Source organism: Verticillium nonalfalfae, assembly GCF_003724135.2.
Source record: "Verticillium nonalfalfae strain VnAa140/NRRL 66861 chromosome Unknown scaffold_13, whole genome shotgun sequence".
NCBI lineage: Eukaryota > Fungi > Ascomycota > Sordariomycetes > Glomerellales > Plectosphaerellaceae > Verticillium > Verticillium nonalfalfae.
The window spans coordinates 295,646-314,893 of record NW_021167238.1 but is presented as its reverse complement, the minus strand read 5'-3'; the positions used below and the strand labels follow the sequence as shown (position 1 = coordinate 314,893).

General features: G+C 57.2%; 4 protein-coding genes and 1 non-coding gene across 5 annotated transcripts; 3 read left to right on the top strand and 2 right to left on the bottom strand.

The window, feature by feature from the left end:
- Positions 1–401: 401 nt before the first annotated feature.
- Positions 402–1,340, top strand: D7B24_001528 (uncharacterized protein; the record flags this gene model as incomplete). The annotated part of the gene is made up of 2 exons (XM_028635754.1): positions 402–841; positions 971–1,340. 2 exons carry the CDS (start codon positions 402–404, stop codon positions 1,338–1,340), a joined length of 810 nt encoding a protein of 269 aa, XP_028497956.1.
- A 1,014-nt stretch (positions 1,341–2,354) lies between these two features.
- Positions 2,355–3,682, top strand: D7B24_001527 (uncharacterized protein; the record flags this gene model as incomplete). Its single annotated transcript, XM_028635753.1, has 2 exons — positions 2,355–2,480; positions 2,531–3,682. The coding sequence occupies 2 exons, from the start codon at positions 2,355–2,357 to the stop codon at positions 3,680–3,682; spliced, it is 1,278 nt and encodes a 425-aa protein (XP_028497955.1).
- Positions 3,683–3,987: 305 nt separating this feature from the next.
- D7B24_001526 lies at positions 3,988–4,088 on the top strand. The gene has a single exon. It is a non-coding gene; the product is annotated as a tRNA-Trp (tRNA).
- Positions 4,089–6,854: 2,766 nt separating this feature from the next.
- Positions 6,855–8,625, bottom strand: D7B24_001525 (uncharacterized protein; the record flags this gene model as incomplete). Its single annotated transcript, XM_028635752.1, has 2 exons — positions 6,855–8,170; positions 8,235–8,625. 2 exons carry the CDS (start codon positions 8,623–8,625, stop codon positions 6,855–6,857), a joined length of 1,707 nt encoding a protein of 568 aa, XP_028497954.1.
- An 8,290-nt stretch (positions 8,626–16,915) lies between these two features.
- On the bottom strand, positions 16,916–18,385 carry D7B24_001524 (uncharacterized protein; the record flags this gene model as incomplete). Its single annotated transcript, XM_028635751.1, has 1 exon — positions 16,916–18,385. One exon carries the CDS (start codon positions 18,383–18,385, stop codon positions 16,916–16,918), a length of 1,470 nt encoding a protein of 489 aa, XP_028497953.1.
- Between the last annotated feature and the right edge of the window lie 863 nt (positions 18,386–19,248).

Genomic DNA, 19,248 nt, shown 5'->3' with positions numbered 1-19,248 from the left:
TCTAATGGGTAGTCGATTATATAGGCATGGCATTGGGGTGCTGCCAGTCTTCAATGGCTGCCTGTCGCTGAACCTGCTTCGTGCTTCTCTTGGCTGCTGCTCTGGATCAAGTGGGGGAAGACCCTGAAAGCGCGCCTCGCAGAAGCTCCAGCGCGTTGCAGCGCGCGCAGTGGACGGGAGACCACGTGACATGCAAGGCCCGAAGCTGGTCCCTCGTGTGAAACCAAATGATACCGGGCAGGTGTCAAAGGCGGCTTACCTCAGCAGAAGCCTTGTCACTCACTGAATCAATAGATACACAGAAGCTCACCTCCAGACCTGCCATCGCCAACCTCAAACGAAGCCCTCACTACCCCTCGCACAGTCGATCGACAAAGGGGTCACCCGTGGGTTTCTCCGCCATGTACGAAGTCTTTCTGTCCACCATTGTCGCCGATGAGGACATCAAGGCAACATGCTCCATCCTCGCCGGCCTCTGCGCCATGCCACCCTGGGAGAGCCTCCATCGCGTCCTCTACTTCAAAGGCCCCTCACGACCCAATGGCATCTCAAACCAGAACTCCATCGTCAAATCCCAGCGTAAAGATGTGCCCGGCCTGTGGAAAGATCTTCATCAGCAGCTGAGTCGCCAGTCCTACGTCATTCAGGCCCGATACGAGGTCTTCAAGGACAAGGACTTTGGCACCGAAACGCCTGCCGACTTTGACGCCCGCGCCGGCGTCCTGCGCTGGACCGACTTTCCCGACCCGCCGCACAAGGGTTCCGCCGTCACGCAGCGGAAGAAGAACGAGATCTGGGAGCAGCGGAACCTGCCCTCCATCATGCGCGACAACAAGTACCAGTACGGTCGCCTCCTGCACCACCCCCGCCGCTCCATGCCTCATGCCTTATCATGCCTTACCATGCCTTGCCATGCCTTGCCATGACCCACCGTGAGCAGGATCTGACAAGACGCTGACGCAATCTCCAGGCTCAAGAGCGAGGCCATCGAGGAGACGTTCCAGTTCTACCGCGACGACGCCGAATTCTGTCTCTTCCGTCACTACCAGCTGCCCCCGACCCCGGACGGCACGCCCCTCGCCCGTGTCGGCGCCTGGGAGACGGGCTTCACCCCCTCCGATCCGGCCCGCCGCTGGATCTTCCTCGTCAAGGTCCACGTCCTGCAGGACAACAAGCCCGACGAGATCCTCAAGGCCCACGAGCAGCTGGCCAACATTCGCCGCGACCTCGAGGGCGTCTTTGAGTTTAAGACGTTCGACCGCCGCATCCACGACACGCGCGTCGCCGTCGAGATGCGCAACGCCCCGGCTCCGCTGCCGCAGGTCATCCGGGCGACGTAGCTTTTATTTTCGTTCTTCCTATCTCCTTCTTCTTCTTCTGCCTTTCTCTTTTTCACTAAGCAAGGCGTTGGCGGGCAGGTACATCTGATTGATTCTATTCTCTCTTGAGGACAATGCCCAACATGGTGGGTGATGAGTTGTGATGTGTTTCGAGTCCATCGAGTTTCCTATCCGGCCTCGCCTAGCCTTACAGACCCTTCTGAGTCTCTGCTGGCTATTGCTGATCCCGGAGCCATTGACTCAACGGTCATACAACGGGCAACGAGCGCCGAATATCCTGGCTCGCCGCTCTCCGTGGAGACTTTCGGCCTGTTGTGTTAGCTCTCCGTAGATGGAAGCTCTGTCGGTAGACTTACAGAATCAGCTACCGACGTTCCTCCTGGTCGTTGCCGCCGCTGGCCATCCGAGCGACGCACCTGGCGTCCCTGGCTGGCTCACAAGATGGAGAGTCAAGGGTATGAACGAAAGATTGAGAATGACTTGTGTACCGCCACCGACATCCAATGCGCGGTCCATCGTAGCATCCTGATGGGCGATGCCTCCCGACACGTTGATCAGATCCACCGAGCTGGTCTCCCAAACGCAGGTGTCCTCCTCCTCCTGAATCACAGGTCTGCTGGCTTCCATGCTAGGGCGTAAGGCAGACGGACTGCCAGTGCAGGTCGCTTCGCTTCACGGGCTACGGGTCTGGGCAAGACAGCCTCCACCAAGCTGTAACATCTTGATGCAATGCCTACACTCTTTTATGGTGGACTGTTTGGAGGAAGCGCCCAGATGGCAGCCTGGGGCTGAATGCACGCATAAGGGCGTAAGACCACCTTGCCTAAACAGGTAAACGAGGGGTTGCAGTGTCGATCGCCCCAGCCCGACACGACTAGAGGAACTCACTCATGTCAAGCTCGCATTGCATCTCTGGGAATGTGTCGAATTCACAGGCCTGCATGTTTCCCCCCCGCTCGTTTACCTGTTTAATCGCCATCCCTTCGATAGCGTCATGGGCCAATCCATCACACAATGGCGCCCAAATTTCAAGTCATGTCACTCGATGAGGCCGGGCTGACGATTCGCGAACACAAGAAACGAAAGTTTTCACCCAAGACCCGAGCCGGCTGTGTCTCTTGTAAACAGAGGAGAGTAAAAGTAAGCGTCCGCCGAGCCGGAACACGACAACAGTCGCTCAAATATCACAGTGCGATGAGACTCAGCCTACATGTCTGCGCTGTCACAGAAACCAGCGGACCTGTCTGTACGACAAGACGCCCCTAACGTCCTCCCGCCGTCCACGACGCAGCCTGGTCGCGGGACAGAGCCCGCAGTCGAGCACATCCTCGTCCTCAACGGCCTTGGTGGCCCAGCCCGCCTTTGAGCTCCCGGTTCCGGTAGACGCCGCGATCAAGTATGGAGGCACACCAGCCGGCGTGCTTCTCCAGTTCTTCAACGAGAACCACGACAACATGCTCGCCGGTGCCCCTCTCCATGCAGTCTGGGACATGGCCTGTACATACCCCCACCTCCTGACAGCCATCCTCGGCGCATCAGCATGCTATCTCAGACATCACACTGCCAACCCCGCCGCCCACCAGATAGCAGAGATGTACCAGCAAACCCTCACGATCCAGTCGTTGCAGGCATCCCTCGCAAAGCCCCTCTCCCGAGACCGCGCAGACGCCCTCCAGATGACAGCCATCTTCCTCAATCTTCTAGCATTCACTGCCGTCCCGGATGAGAACCCCCTCGCCTCGTGGGTCTTCAGCACCGCCCCGGATCGCCTCGGCTGGATGAACATCCTCCTAGGCTTCAAGCCCCTGCTCATTATCACGGCCGCCTTCCGCCGCGGCAGCCTCATGACGCCTATGTATGCATCGGCCGATGACGAAGAGGGCACTTTCACGCGCCCCGACCTCGTCGTCGACCTGCCACCCGCGTGGTCTGCTTTTCTGGCCAGTACCACGCGCCGGGTTGACCTGTTCGCGGAACCAGTGTACATCCTCGCGGCAACGAGGCTGGTGGCGCCCCGACCGGAGAATGTCTATCAGTACATGCAGTTTATCGGGCGCGTGGAACCGGCGTTCCGCGACCTGCTGCTCGCGGGCGACGAGCGGGCGCTGTGGGTGTTTGGGTACTGGCTTGGGCTCGTCGGGCGATTTGACATGTGGTGGTCGAGGATGCGCATTCGGAGGGACTTTGAGGCGATCGTCATGTGTCTTCGTGCCAAGGAGCTCACGGAAAGGGGGCACGGCGAGGGACACATGTGGATGGAGCTGCTGGATGACCTGGAAGGGCTGCGTGAGCAGTGGTCTGTGGCCATGCGGCGACCAACCCGTCTTCCTCTCGCAAAATGACGAGAGGGTGCGTTTTGGTTGTTTAATTTCAGTCTCGGAATAGACTCAGCCTGCTGCCGGTTTGAAGCGTAGCCAGCATCGCTTGTTTGGCAGTGTAGCTCATCCGACTAATATACCTACACTTTTATCCTTACCCCAGTCTGCGCGCGCATCCACCCGATCCACATGAGCAACATCCTTCTTGTCAACTCCACAATCCCACATTCAGGGCATCGCAGCCTACGCACCTTTAGCCGAAAGTGCCTCACCCCGCTCTCTCTCCGAAGGACATTGTGCCGTCACAGGAGCCAAGACGTTCATCACAGGGGGGGCTGGCGCAACGGCAGCGCGTTGGATTCCAGCTATGTGTCTCGCTTCAGAGCACGTCGCAACCCAAAGGTTATCCGTTCAAATCGGGTGTCCCTCATTGCAAATTTCTTTTGTCTTTTTTTGCCTTGCACTAGCTTCTTGAGGGCGGTTTCCGCTTGAACTATGCCATTGTCCGTTTTTGAAGGACATTGATTGCAGGTAATGGAAGAGAGCTAGCAGCATGAGGTGCTACGCAGGCCGTGCGAATGAGACCGTGTGACCGCAGCTCCATTAAAAGCCACATCCGGGCTGACTTTGATGATGCAGCAGTCTCGACTCTTTGAGTGATAATCCCGAGCAGAAAATATTGGAAAGTTGCCCGCTTATCATGACAATCAGACACACCAACTCACTCCCGTTACATCCAAAGAATGGAGCTACGAAAAGCTCAACTAGGATTGTAGACGGGCAAGTCCGAGATCCTGTGAGGGCTAGCTTTGTTGGTGACGTGCTCATACAAACAAACAGACCTTTTTATCGGCAGATAGAGTTGCTATCTTGGGTTTCCCGTGAACTACAATCTAATTTAGACTACGACGGAGCCAGTAACGTATTCGCAACGATCACCTTGATGACACATCAACACCTTGCATACCTAGTCTCAGGCCCGGGGTCGTAAAGTTCCTTGTAGTACCCTATCACTTGACACGTCGCTGTTCGACTTACAAGCCAGTTCCAGAAACGCATGGCCAGCAAGTCGGTAGGTATGCGGGATGTCCCCCACCAAGTCAAACTAATATTATAAGGCTTTGGAAGCTTTACCTAGTAACGTCCTGTCAAAACCTCGGGGCCTGATTGCCAGTCGCGTCATACATACATAGTCATACAAGAACCGGGATGTCGACTGCGAGGCGGGAGACTTCTCGATGACAGTCTGGGACAAGGCAGCCTTCACGGACTCCTCCACTCACGCCTTTGTGCTTGTTCCGATGTTCCGATGATCTTGTTTCCGGTCCACGAGGCGTTATATCGCTGGCAATTCGAAACAAATCCCGAAAGGCTAGCTGCAGTTCCGCACGCCGCCCCAGACACATCCAAACGTCCCGGAAAGTCGAAGAGAGCTGACAGGTGATTGCTGATCGCCGCTCTTTCGGCAGTTTCAGCACACGGCAACGTGCGTCGAGCAATCAACCTGTCACAAGCAAAGCTCGCCAGCCAACGGCAAATGCACATGACAGCCGCCACCAGGTCGTGGTGGCCACTCTCCTCCAGCTAACAGCAAGGCGGCAAAAACACTGAAAGGCACACTGAATGAAAACACATGTCTCTAGTAGCATCCCCCGAACCCCAAACGCGCCACCGCATCACAACTCACGCGAGTACTCAATTTGCAACCCTCGGACCAAAAGACCTCGGTCAGCCACCACGGAACTCGGGAGAAGGACGCTAGAAGTCTTGCTCCGAGATGCAGTTCTCACCCCGTTAGCAACCGAGCCGGCGCGCGCGGTGACACCGCCCCTTTTGCCCCCTCCCCCATACTCCTCCCCCTCTCCGCCGCACGCGACACCGAACTCCTCCTCCCGCCATCAAGCCAAGCAGCGCATCGCCTCAACCCGTCCGCGCCTCCGTCCCCGAGACCGGCGCGCCGCGCTAACGAGGTCGAACAATCCCCTTGTCCGACGCCACGGCAAACGCCTAGCGCAAGACATTGCGCCTGACGTCTTGACTCAAAAACCCGAACAAGCCTGCCGCTACTACTTGTCCTTCTTTTTGGCCCCCCTCTTCTGCTGGGACTTGCCGTGAGACATACACGCTACGGCCGGCCGCTGCGCCGGCGAAAGGGGAAAAGGATTGGATCAGAGAGTGTGGAGTAACGAGAGAAAGAGAGGGAGGGACGGCGGAAAGAAGCAAGTCCACGTGGCGACCGCGAGTTTCCATGGTGCCCCCGCCCCCGTCTTGTTTGCGAACCATTCTAGCCAAGCCAGGGAGGGGCATAGAAAGACCCCTTCCTGTCTCAGGAAGAACCTGCTAGGCCGCTCTTCCAACTACGTCGACGGCTGCTCGCCGCCCGCCCTGCATCACATGGTAACGTCATGCATGGCCTAGGCTACTTTGACTCCAGAACGTGGAGGTGGTGAGTACAAGCAATCGCATGTGGCGTGAGTGGCGTCTGCTGGCCGACCTCCTCGCATGTGAGGCAAACAAGGAGGGCTCCCCTGCGTAAGGTGATGTTTTGCCAAACATGATGGTTCGCAGGCGACATAGCATTCACAAGCAGGAAGAAGAACGGACTATTGAACATTTCAATTGATCTCCTCGTCACTTCTCTCGAAGCCGGAGGCCGTCAATCCTGAAGATCGCGGCATGGTATTCGTCCCCTCTCCACCTCGCCTGTAGCAAGCATCTCAACCCAACTGGGGTATATCAGTCCTGTGCTCCTGATTCGTGTCTCCCGAAAAGTGAATCCAGTACATGTCTAGTAGCGTTCGTGCCTTTACTTTCCAAAGCCCCCTCCAGTATGTAAACGGCTCACAAAACACCATATATACACATCGCCTCATGGAGAAATAAGAGCAAACAGCTCGTCTAGCGTGACAAAAGAAAACGTCAAACATCGCATCTGATCATGAGACAGGTGGTTGACAAGTGATGAAGAGAACGGCAAAATAGAACAAGGGAAAACTTTCGAGGCCTGAAAAGGCAAACTGCTCGCGACGAGGTCGAAAACTCGCATGGCTCGCTAGTGGTCAAAGGAGTGACGTGGTTGGGTATCTAAGTTCGTGATTGAAAATTGGAGAACGGCCTCGTGAAGAAGAAGAAGAAGAAAGGCGGCAGTTGCGTGGTAATACGTCAAGTCGTCATGATTACGAAAAGGCCATATCGCTCAACGCCGCAGGCCCACTCTGTCAGCGAGCTGTCGCCAGAAACGACCCTTGCGGTCCTCGCTCACGGCGCGCACCATGTAGGCATCACGGACCATAGGGCCGACAATGTCCTCGTCGCCGCGCGAGGGGAACTTGCCCTCGGCATCAGCAAGACGGGGAATCATGGCCATAGGGGCGGGGGCGGCGTGCGCGCTGCCGGCGCGCCCGCGGCCACGACCCCTGCTTCTGCTTCGAGAGGAGCTCTGAGTGGCGCTTCGAACGGAGACAAAGTTAGGAAGCGGATCCTCAGTCTTGGAAGGCACCTGTCGCAGAGTGCGTTCGTGGGCATCGCGCCATTCACGATCAATCTCGGCCCATTTGGCCTCGGTAAGAGCGTAGATTTTGGAAGTCTGGCCATAGTTCTCGCCTGTGCGAACAATGTGCTTCGTGTAATTGACGCGTGCGGCGTCCCAATCAGCACGGAGGCGATGCAGGGTTTCCTGTGAAGCGTCCTCAGGGCGGTATGGTTGAGGCGTGATGGTAAAGTTTGCGTGGCCCAGGCGATCAGACCAATCATCGTGGTCTTGAACAAAGCCAGGTATGGCGCTGGGGTGCGACTGCGTTTGTTGATCCTGCGAGGGTCGGAAAGACGAGTAAGAGGGCTTGGCGCTCAAGCTGGGAGTGGGTGCATGAGAGTAGGGCAACGGCGAGGGCATGTCAGTGCCCACGACGGACGGAGCCCGAGACGGCGCGCGCGATGTTGCGCGAGACGGCGCCACAGAGGGGGACTGCAGCGGCGATTGCTGGGGGTGTTCGATGGGGAAGGCAGTGAGCAGAGGCGGCAGCAGTGGCGTGGTAGCCAGGGCACGCTCCCGCTCAATGCTGGGGCGCCTGTTGTTGGCCTTTTCGACATCGATGGCCGAAAGAGCAACGCTCTCGCTGCTGTCCCAGAAAGAGCGAGCAGGGGTGGGTGGGAATGTCGGGTCGTTCCCTCCGTTTGACATGTGACGCGAAGGGGTGGACAGAGACGAAGAACGGCTCGAATCTCGCCGAGAGAGGGTGCTGAAGACGTTCTCGAACCCAGTCTCAGTTGTGGGTGACGCTGTGGCTGTGGTAGGCTGCGAGCGCCTCGTTGATGCCCAGCGAGACAGACTGGGGAACCTGGTCCCGAAGCGGGAGGCCAGGCCCGACAAATCACCCCTCTGCTGCTTCCTGGGAACTCTCTGGTAGTCTGAATCGCTCATAAAGGCGTAGTCGTAGTCGAGTTCATCGTACTCTGACGGGTATGCGCTCATGATCATGTCTGTGCTGTCGTTGTGAACACAAGGCTCATCACCTAGATGCGCAGTGGCGGTTAGTTTGGGGGACTCTGCCTGATTGGGAGGGCGAATCATCCTTACACAAGCAGTTATACAGGTCGAACTGGTCGGACACGATTGTGTCTTCGTCCTCGCGCTCCATTGGCTCTTCTTGCACGTCTGGGAGCTGGCGTTTGGCGGCCTTGTGAGACGGAGGCCCCGAGGTCGAGGCGGCCGAGGACAAGGTTGGCGAGACGGGGCTGTCGGCGCACAACATTGGGGGAAGCTCGAGAGAGGAGGTTGAGCTCGAGTATCGCATATGACCGCGGGCCGAAAAGGTTGGCGTGAGGGGGGAGGTGACGTCCGAGGAGGACGAATTGTGGGTGTAGTAAGCAAAGTGGCGATCGGTTTCGGCGTCATAAGACTGAACCTCCATCTTCTTGCGCTCCTCGACAAGCTGGGGCAATAACAGCGGCTTCAGCTTGGGAGACATGGCGAATAGTTGGGGTTGTGGAGTGTTAGGTGCGTCCCAGAGGAGATTATCAACAGAGAGATTTGTTGATGGTGACTATGTCAACCAGGCGAGGCGTTGGCGGCGGTGGGGTAGATGTAGGCCAAGGTAGACGAGAGACTGTTGGGCAGCGGGATGATGTACTGCAAGGTGTCCCGGCTTGACAGGCTGGGTGCCGACGGCGCGGGATGAAAGTGTCTTGGGGGGGAGGCCCGGTTGAGCAACCCGTTCGTTTGGTTGTTTGGTTCGCGTGACCTCAGATAGTTGACAGCAGCGTTAAGGGTAGGGTAGGTAGGTAGTCTAGGTCGAAATGGACCAAGCAGGATATCTGCCTCCGCTCCCTCGTGCCCTCGCGTTCCTAGGGGTTCTCTGTCGAGCTTGACTCATGCGAACCTGTTACGAGGCGTTGCGGACAACGATCGTCTCAGAGAATGGAGTGGTGGTGGTTGATGGTTCGCTTGCGCGGGGTCGTCGCCGAAGAATGGTTGGGGTGGGATATGCGCTGTGCTGTTGTACCTCTGACGAGCAATCTGTGTGCTTGAAGAATCGGGTCGTAATATTGGCTGTTGGGCGTGGGGATCCGGGGCAGCAGGTGTGTGTTGTCCAAGTGGCTACGTGGGTGTGGTGGTGCAGTGCTGTTCGTTGGAGAGTCTACAGCAAGCGGGAACTTGGGTCGGGTAGGACAGCAGGTGACGATCAATGAGTGGTGCTCAGTAATCGATGTCCAGACAATGTCGCAGAAGCCGTCGAGCAGCAAATCGCAGGGAAAGGATCCGAGTGCTGGTGGAGGAGAGTCGATGATAGAGCTGCAAGAGGGAGGTCCGGGTCGAGGTGAGGTGGGAGGATGGGGATATGGGATCTGGATGTTGTGGTCTGGGGAGGATCCGGTTGGGATGTTTTGGGGGGCGCTGGTTGGTGGGCGGGCGAGAAACAAGAAGCGGGAGTGACCTGGATGTTTCTTTCCCTGCCTGAGGGTGCTGGGTTCAGGCCCTGAGTATTGGGCAGTGGGCACCGACTGACAGACTGGGCTGGTCTTTCCCAGGTTCTGGGGCCGCCGGGGGGCTTGTGTGTGGCTTGTCACTGCCCTTTTTGGTGGATGACGGAATTGAGGCAAGGGCAAGGAGGGCAAGTGGGCAAGAGAGGTACCTCGATACTTGTCAGATGTATCCTGGTACGAGGTTGAACAAGTCCGGAGACCAGCAAACGGGGCGTTGCAAGCCAAAGAGGCGAGCGAGCCTGGAGGTACTGGATACCTATCCGTCCAGGTTAGGTGCCCAAAAGGAGCAAGGGTTCCTGCGGTCAAGCTCGACCCAGTGCTCTTGGGCGAGAAGGGTTTAGTGCACGAGCTGGCCCCACGGCGTCGTCTCCAAATTCTGCCCTAGTGCTCAGAGCCCTTGCGGTGCGCTAAAGAGTTTTGCGGTCCAAGGCTCTTTTTAGGCCCCTCACCAGAAGCCAGAAGCCGGGAGTCGGACACCAAGTGAGTCCTCGGGTGTTCGAAAGTCGCTTGTCGCACGGCAACTGCCTCTGGAAGCCCGCTGAAGAACGGTGGCGATCAAACTATGTTGGCGGATGGGAAAGGGAAAGGCTTTCTCTGGTGAGACACGGAGTTTGTGCCTGCGGGATTCACTGTTTGGCGCAGGCAGTCGATGGCTGACGATGAGTAGGTATGATCAAGTCACTACGTCGTACTTTGCCATGGTACTTGTACACCGACTGTCACGTCGCCAGACCAGAGGCTGGAAGTCCACGACAAGGCCCGCATAGTGAAGTTCCATTCCCAGTCGTCCTGGGATGGCGGACCCCAGCTTGTCACCTCACCACTGACGGGAACGTTGTTGGATGCGACTGGGGGGTTCGAGCTCCGCGCTGGGCCGGGGGGCCTCTCGACTGACTGCGACATGGGGAGAGATACCAACCAAGCGGTGGGCGACAAGACACAGTGAGATGAGACACATGCCTCTCTGTCTACCAGCCCTGCTACTGTACTTGTTGTCTCTTTCACTACAATGCTTTTGGCAACGCAGCCATCGATACCGTGTTAATCGGGTCTTCTGCTAATGATTCAGCAGCTCTTTCAGCTGCGAAAAGCCGCCAGTTTCATCGCTTTTCGCCCAGACGCCCTCTTCTGCATCGCAAAATCCCCCACCCCACACCTACTCAACTCACGACACGAGATCCCATACTTTTGAGGGAGGATGACCCAGCCTTCTTGCCCCGAATCGACGGAGAGTGTGTTGTGTACGGACAAACAGGGCACACTGACCCAGACCGTTACAGCGGCTGTCCTCTTCCCATCGTCCCGGGCTCGATCGACCACCCTCCCCTGTCTTGGCCTCGCACTTTTGTCCTTGCCCAGGCAGCCCAACCTTCGAGGATACCAGGATACCAGGATACCAGGGAAGGGAAAAAAACTTTTGCTAGGGTGGAGGAGCTTCACGAGCCCTCGGGATCCACCCGCCGTGGTCCGCGTCGGTCTGCTTGGGTCCTCGGCCAAACCTGGGTCGTCCCCCTGCTTCGTTCCTCGGCCCTGTCTGGCCGCCCAGCCACTGACAGCATTGCCCGACTGCGCCGGCGTCGCGCTTCGATTGAGGTCTCTGCCGGTGCTGGGACTCTTACGATTGGACGTCGTGGCTCCACGCCCACAGACAGTGGGCACGGCTCGCACTCGGCGTTTGGCCCAAATTTGTTCTCTGACCTTCCACGCCCTAGGGGCCCCAAGCGACGAAGGGAGTCAGCGTCCGCGTCTGGTGGCTAGCCTGGCAGCCAGCCTATTCTCTGCAACGGCTGACAGGGCGGTGACTTGGATAGTCCCTGGCTATTCACCATGACGGTGTGGCTATGAGACACTGTCGGCACCTCAGTCCCTCCCATTTGATTTGTGCTTGGAAGCAAGCGAGGCCAACCTTCCAACGCTGGACCAGCGCGCGCGTGCAGCTTGACGAAGGGGTCGGCCAGCTGCTCTCAAAGCCTACAGTACATGCTCACTGACGCCTGCTCCCAGCCGGCAATTGACCCATGCGTCTCTCAGGTGAGCCGACAAGATCCACATCACCAGCACAGGGATCAGAGCTTCGAGGATGGCCAATCCTCATCCTGGCCACATCTTCCACATTTCACCCCAGTCAACGCCGATGATCGCAAGGCCTGGACTCTCGACGACGCCTCTTCCCAGCATGGACAAGCGGCTCAGAGTGGCTCTCTCCTATTACCACTTTTCGTCTGGTGGTGCTCCGTTTCTATGCCTCCACAGAGTCAACGTCACAGTCACCGTCGCCATCACTGTTAGTAATCGTCACCGTGACACGATGAACGGCGGCATATTTCCTCCAGACGGGCAGGTTCCGAAAGCTGTTGCATGATAATTCGCCAGCGGAGCCTGATGGTTGGTGGAAGCTGCCTCAACAGCCAATGACACTTCCTGTCATGATTCCTGACGTCGAATGAGGCGGCAACGGTCAAGGTCCATGACACTTCATCCGCCCGTAGCGGAATCGTCGCGACACTCTAGCCAGCGGAAAAGCGTGTCATTTCGCGCCAACACTGTGGCGTCAGACTTTCAGAATGCCGCCATTGTGGTCAGGGTCTTTCACATCCCCTCTTGCCGCAACCGAATGGGCGCGTTCTTCGCCAGTCCAAGTTCCGTTCCAGTACATGCATGGCTGCACCACGATGCTGGTCTGGTGCGATGCCCAGTCGCTCGCTTGGATGTGACAGGTGCCCGATACAGTATGGCTCACGATGGACGGGAGGGACGACACACCACAATACCCCGACACGCATGGCACCGAGGGTCCACGAGGGCTCAATCGACGGTGGAAATAGGGATTTGAGCCCTCCAATTGAGAAACCCTCATGCGGCAAGACTAGCTCCGGTGAGGTGATCCCAAGTTCACATGCAGACTTCGGTGTTAAGGACGCAGGAGTGGTGGTACTCTGGTACAGTACTTCAGTTCTCCCACTGAACGTTGCAGCCGCGGGTTGTTTTCATTAGACGGGCTGTCAAAACATGCCAAATCATGCACCGCAACCTGTCAAAACATGTCGACAGTGCCAGGCCGCATCAGGGCGACGGCCAATGCGTTACCACCAACCACCAACGTTAAATCAAAGGACCCTATCGACTGGGTTAGCTGCGTCATCAACGGCGCATGTCAACAACAGCACTTGTTCTCTCCTTCCGAATCGATCATGACCCCAATCGCCCACACTCACACGGGTACTGATTTGATCAGCGAGTACTCACAACTCCGCGCCTCCGGTCCGGAATAGAACAGCCGTGGAAAACCCTCGTCTGATCTTGCCCTACATACGGTGCTCACCTGTTGCTCGTCCGCGACTCCACGTTATGGGGACGAGCCACACACAACTGGCCCTCTTGCGAAGTTATCTCACTGCGTCGGACGTCCGCCCCGCCCCTCACCCCCTCCTGCTGCTGAGTCTGGCCAAGGACGAAAAGAGGTCTCTCCGTTGCAACTACCAACTCCGCCAGTCTCCGGCCTTCATGCTCTTCTAGGCCCTGAACCCCTCATCACGAGAGCGATTGTTCGCCGTCCGCCGTCCGCTGCCCACATGGCATTAGGGACAGACCCCATGGCCTCCTCCGTCCGCAAACACCCAAGGTGGGCAGTTTTAGCGTCACTGACTCAGGCTGAAAACTGGGCCTTGCTCGCTGATTACGCCCTTTAGGAAAGACTGTTGGTTGACATGGGTCCCGCTGGGAAGAATACCCTGTCCACCCCAACTCAATTGGCCTGCCATGAGGTCACCACGTGTTGATCGCTACCTGTTCCTGTTAGCATCGACGATGACTGTTTTCAGTCCCCCCCGGCATCATTATCGCGCGAAGCAGTCTTCGTTACCTTTTGACGCAGGGCGAGTGCCCAACGGGTTGTGCCTCACACTTCTGGTATACTGAGACGTCAGGGCGATGCCTGCGCCGCTTCAAGGAGGGCTGCCTAGCACAGCATTCGCAACAAGTCAGATGAACCGTGCCTCTTCCAGTCACACACAAAGAATGACAAGCTGCGGTAACTTGGTACAGCTCCGTCGCAAGCAAGGAACCTCACCGGTCAAGCTGCAGAGTTGATCCGAGGTGCATCGAAAAAGCTCGCTGGCAAGGGGCCAAGGGCCGGTCAACACGTTGGAGCCTCGCTGTCACACCAATAGACGTGCAGTCTGTCAGTATCGTACATGTACCTCACCTGTGCCTCTTTCTGGCTGTTCCGTTGTCAGCTACATGGTGTGCAACTGGCGGGAGGCTTCAACCGCCGTGCCACGTCTCACAGAACACAAAAGAGCGGGGCTCGAGAGAACGGGATAGAGGAAGAGGCTGTCTCGCTTGAACTTGCAAGGCCAGTTTCACGGGCTCGATGATTTTTCAGCAGTTACTGATGGCTCGCCTCACACAGACACGCCGCGTCGCGCCCTGCTTCCGTCGAGTCGAGTCGATCCGACAGGCCAGGTGGTGATGGAGAGGTTGCGATGGTGTGGTGCCAACTGGTGCCCTGCACATGTCTCTGATTGGCGATGACACAGCCGGTCACTTGCTGTGTTCAGGGTCACCTTTTCGTCAGGGCGACGTGTGCCTTTCTGGACACAGAGGATGCTCATGGTCACATTGAGCGAGTGCTCAACGCGGACTCGAACCTTCAAAGGCAGCGGTCGAGACCGGTGGCCTGCGAAAGAGCTTGTTACAGGGATTAACCAGGTCGCCATGCCTGGTGCTGTGTGCCTCAACGGCACAATGCCTTTCAGTACGACGGACCGATGGCTGAGTACGTCAATTCGACGTCGAGGAAATCCTGAAGGATGGGCGACTCGACCAGGGCTGCTCAGCAACGTTCGACCGTGCCGCATGCAAAGGAGCCGGCGAGCAGCCTCGATTGGCGATGTCCGGGTCATGACAACTTCCCATTTCAGTACTCTTGGTATGCGTTTTTGTCTTTGCCTTTGCATTTGCATTGGGCATAGGCTGGTCTGGCCTTCAGAGTCATCACAAGCCTTGCCGCCTCTTCCAGCTGCTCCTTGGAAACCTGTCTCCAGCAGTTTTAGGCCAGCCCACTACGGACGGCAAAGACCCTGCACGCATCGCACACGCATACATGTACCCCTCACAACCACCACGGCCGTCGAAAAAGTCTTCAATCGCAATCGCCTCGCCTCGGCCACTGTTGAGCGCACACCAGGATTCTTTTTTGTTGGGTTTGCTTTCTACGCATGCCCTTCGTTGCGCGGTGCACCGCACAGCGTGTCTGGGCAAGAAAAGATAGAGGGTGGGTTGCTATTCGCCAACCAAGAAAAGAATAAGCCTTGCGCCAGAGTTGGTGTAGAGCCCACTCACACGCCCACGCACACACGTTCGCCAGGTACCTGCGCAGGTGCTTGGTTCGAGAACATGGACAATAGGCAGCGCTGAGGCACTTTTGGCGAGGTACCTTGCATTAGCTGGGTCGTGGTGGAGGTGTGGTCCCGAAGAGCTTTGCACTCGACATGTTGGAGTCATTGCAGATGCTCGGTTTTTTTTTCCCACGTGAGAAAGCAAAGTGGTGAGCCTTGAGACATGGCCGTGGGATCGGGCTAGGATCAGAAAAAAAACGACCAAAGATGAGGTGGGATACGACGAGCCTCGTCTGGCCTCAAACCGCCCCCATCACCGTCTGACTCCATGCAAATACCGAGTCTACAGCAGGGTCGTCCGATGGTGCTGCTTGTAATCCCGTAGCCCGCCCTCCCTTCCTCCCTTCCTCCCGTGCCGCGGCGTGCACGGCCACAGCCCATTGGCCCATGGCGCTGAAGCGGTAGTCCGCTCGAACTCTGAATCTTGGTCAGTTATCACCAGGTGATGTCCATGATTTCAATCTCTTGGAGAAGCACGGCTTGTTTCGCCCCTGGGCGGTATCTCGTCCCCGGAATTGGCTCTCCCATTCAGCGAAGATCGCGACCGGGGGGGGGGGGAGGTAGCGAGGTTCACATCACTCGGATCAGGCTCTGGTCACAGTGCATGAGGAGACGAGGCTGAACGCAGCGCAACATAAACTTTCCGTGGCGATTGAGCGGTCGATCCGGCGCATTTCACTTGGGACACTGAATGAGATGATATCTTGGCATCGCTCAACGAAAGGGACGGCGGCATTTCGCAAACGTGCGGCCTTGCCCAATGTGGTGCCGCATCCCCCCCCCCCCAAGTATTTGGTTCGCAATCGTTGAATGCGACGCTATCAGCCTCGGCCCCCGAGAAGTTGATGCACAACGGCATTTCTCTCGGTCTGGGCGCGGGTTTTTCGCGACAGGAAGGCCGTCCTCGCGCAGCAGGCGATGTCTCGTTGTGGCGCTCGTGTTGGCGGGCGTCTCCGGCGAGAAAAGAAGCGCCACACTGCACGCATTTGGATTGTGTGGTGATGTGATGAGAAAGACGGAAGGGAAAAAAACCCCCTCGCTATCTCTCAACATGTCGCGATCCTTGATTTGAGTTACTGGGAGGGTCGGGGTAGGGGAGAGAGCTTGACCGCGAGTTCTTTTCTCGCCTCGTGAGAACCGAAGAGGGAGGATGTGATGGTACCTGGCGCCACGTCTCTCTCGGCTGATGCTTGGCCCGGTGTGTCTCGTACCTTGCGTCCCGGTCGTTGGGGATGAAAAGAAGAAAGGACCATCAGCGTGTGCTGCGCGGCTATCTTGGGAGGACGTCACGGGCTGCTGCGAACCCTGGCCTGGTGGGCGTGTGTCGTGTGGCGCTTGCTTATTCGTTGTGAGGAAGAGGTGAGTTGTGATGGACGTCATTCGGGAGAAGTGTCGGTCAGTCAGTCAGTCAGTCACCTGCTGCCTTCGATTTCAGCATGTTCTGCTGAGCCATGAGTATTCTCTTGTGTGCTGGCGATTCCTTACGAGTCAGAGTGTTGGGCTCTGGGCTCTTGAAGAGAGGTCGTCGGGTGCGTGAGGTTCACGACGCCAACTGTGTGAGCAGGACGCCTCCAGATTCAGCATGTTCTCGTTCCAAAAGTTGCGCAATGGGGCTCGCAATTTATCTGCCCGGTATGACAAGGTTCAATAGATATATTGACATGATTATGATTCCCAGTGCAATTTGTTCAGTCGCAGATTTCAAATACCGCTTCAAAGGCGAACTGGGCATGATACATAGGATACATTACAGAGCGGCGAAGCGGCTGCCAAAGCCCACACCTCTCTGGATATCAAATCGGTAGGCTCGAATGCCTTTCCCTGTCCTGGGATGATCCAATCCTGGTGCAGCAGCCGCAATTGCCTGAGTGCCTGATCAACAGCGAACGTGATCATCAGGGAACCGCTTCAGGATCAATGGGAGACCCATCGTGGACACGATGAGGACCACCCAAGCTAGATAACCGCCTAAAATGTTCCCTCGCGCCCCGACTGCGAAGACGGCCGTGGCTATGCCTGGAACAACGCTCCTGATAATGCTGGACAGGATCTCGACCGACGAGTTCAGTTTCCCCAGGACGCCGGGGCTCGGGCTCGCCTCGTTGACGGCCAGCTGGACGGCGGTGAAGGCCATAAACGCCCCCGGCCCAACGACAATGTTGAATACGGCCACAACCACGGCAGCGATGGTTTGGCCCTCTCGCTCGAGCGCACTGGTGACCGTATACCCGGCGAAGAAGAGCGGCCACAGCCACGAGCAGACGACCAGGACGCGTTTCGTACCGACTCGGCGCTGCAGCAAGGGGAATGCAATCATGAGCCACACAGTCTCGCTGGCGCCGACAGCCGCGATGAAGGCCGTGATCTGGGTCGTCGAGAGCCCGAGCCCTCCGTGGTGGACGGGCGTGTACAGCACGACGGGATGGATGGCCATGAAAGCGATGGCGATGAACATGACATACGCGTAGCTGCCCAGCACGGCCTGCACCTGCGTCGTTTGCAGTATCTGCCGCATCGAGGGCTGCGGAGACTCTTGCTGCGCTATCTGACATGCCTTGGAGAGACTGTTGCCTGCCTGTTCCGGCAACGTCTCTTGGATCGCGACGGCGGTGATTAGGACCGCGGTGCCGGTCATGGCCGCCGTGGCGAAACCGGACAAGGCGTAGGGATGGCGCTGCAGGAACGCGCTGTCCCCAAAGACCGAGGGATACTGGCTGGCCGGATCCGCGAGAGCACCGCCGATGATGGGTCCGATGAAGATGCCCAGATTCCCGGCAACAGCATACCAGCTGAAGAAGGTGGCCTGCGAGTCCGGCGTGCACAGCTCGCCAATCATGGTGCGTATGATGAGGTTGGCGCCGGAGAATAGGCCCGTGAGGCTTCGGAAGAGTATCATATGCCATATTTCCGAAGCCGTGCCGAATAGGGCCGTGCCGGTTGCCATGCCGGCGAGACTGTACAGGAGCATCGATCTGCGCCCGAAACGATCGGCTAGTGTGCCCCAGAGTAGCAGGGTCACAGCTTGCGCCGCTGAGAAGGCCGCCTCGACGAGGCCGCTATAGAAACCGACATCAGATTCCGCAAGGTTGCCGTTCCGCTGGACCATCTCGGCCACGTAAGGAAAGATGGAGAAGAAGGCGAGCGGTTCCATCAGACGTGCATAGCATAGCAAGAGAACTTGCTTTTTTAGCAATGGGGCGCTCGGCTGGAAGCTCTCGGCTTCGTTGGTGTCATAGCCGGCAGGGTTATACGATGAACATGATCCATCAGTGGCCCTGTTTCCCAGCAGAGGAGATGATTCTGCCCGGCGGGAAGCCGATCCATCGCCGGAGCATCGCGACATCATTCTTGTTGGATGATGTTTTATGGCTGGCCAGTTGACCGGGCGGGGATACGTGGAGGTGGTGTTACGGGGAAGGGCAACCACCGATAGAATGCAGAATGTCGTAGCAGTATCCAAACCAGTTTGGGGAACACGATGCCGTTCTAATCTCGACGAGGGCGGACGCGCTATAATATGCGTTTGGACCCGATCTGGGGTCAAACGAGCAAACACGTAGCATTCCGAGACAGCCCTGGCTTTGGTTCAGACGGTTACAATATCGCTCTAGCTTAGTATCGATACGAATACCAGACAAGTGTCAAACCGTAGACAAGCACCGTCGAGATCGACGAGACCGATGAAGCACAACGTACGCGGCAAAACCTAAGAGGTAGCACAAATTGCCGTCGGCAGACAGTGAGGGAGGGAGAGACGGTCTGCTCGACCACGACGAGTTCATCGTGGCGTTTATATTTGTCGATCAAATCGGGTGAGCTTCAGTACTGTTCATTTGTAAAGCCCAACCGATGTTGGAGATTCTCCAGGTAGCATCCATGTCTCCTATCGCTACCACCGGCTAGAACATCATGACCAAGGCGGCTGCTGAGCTTATTCTCCGTTCAGAGCCTGTACGTCGTTATGTTCGCATGAGAAGAATTAAAATTTCAAGGACTGTGCCGTAAACGAGCAAGGCTGCAAAATCAGCCACCACACCCCCCCAAGTGATGGTCTGACGAAGTGTACCTATCGGTGTCACCGATTGTGATCTGGTGGTACTGAGCACAGAAATTCAGCGAGGGGAACGCAAGTCCCTAGGCATGGAGATTTGGGCTGCACAAGCACCTGTCGAGCTTGGACTATACGCTATCGGGTATTTGGATCTTCGG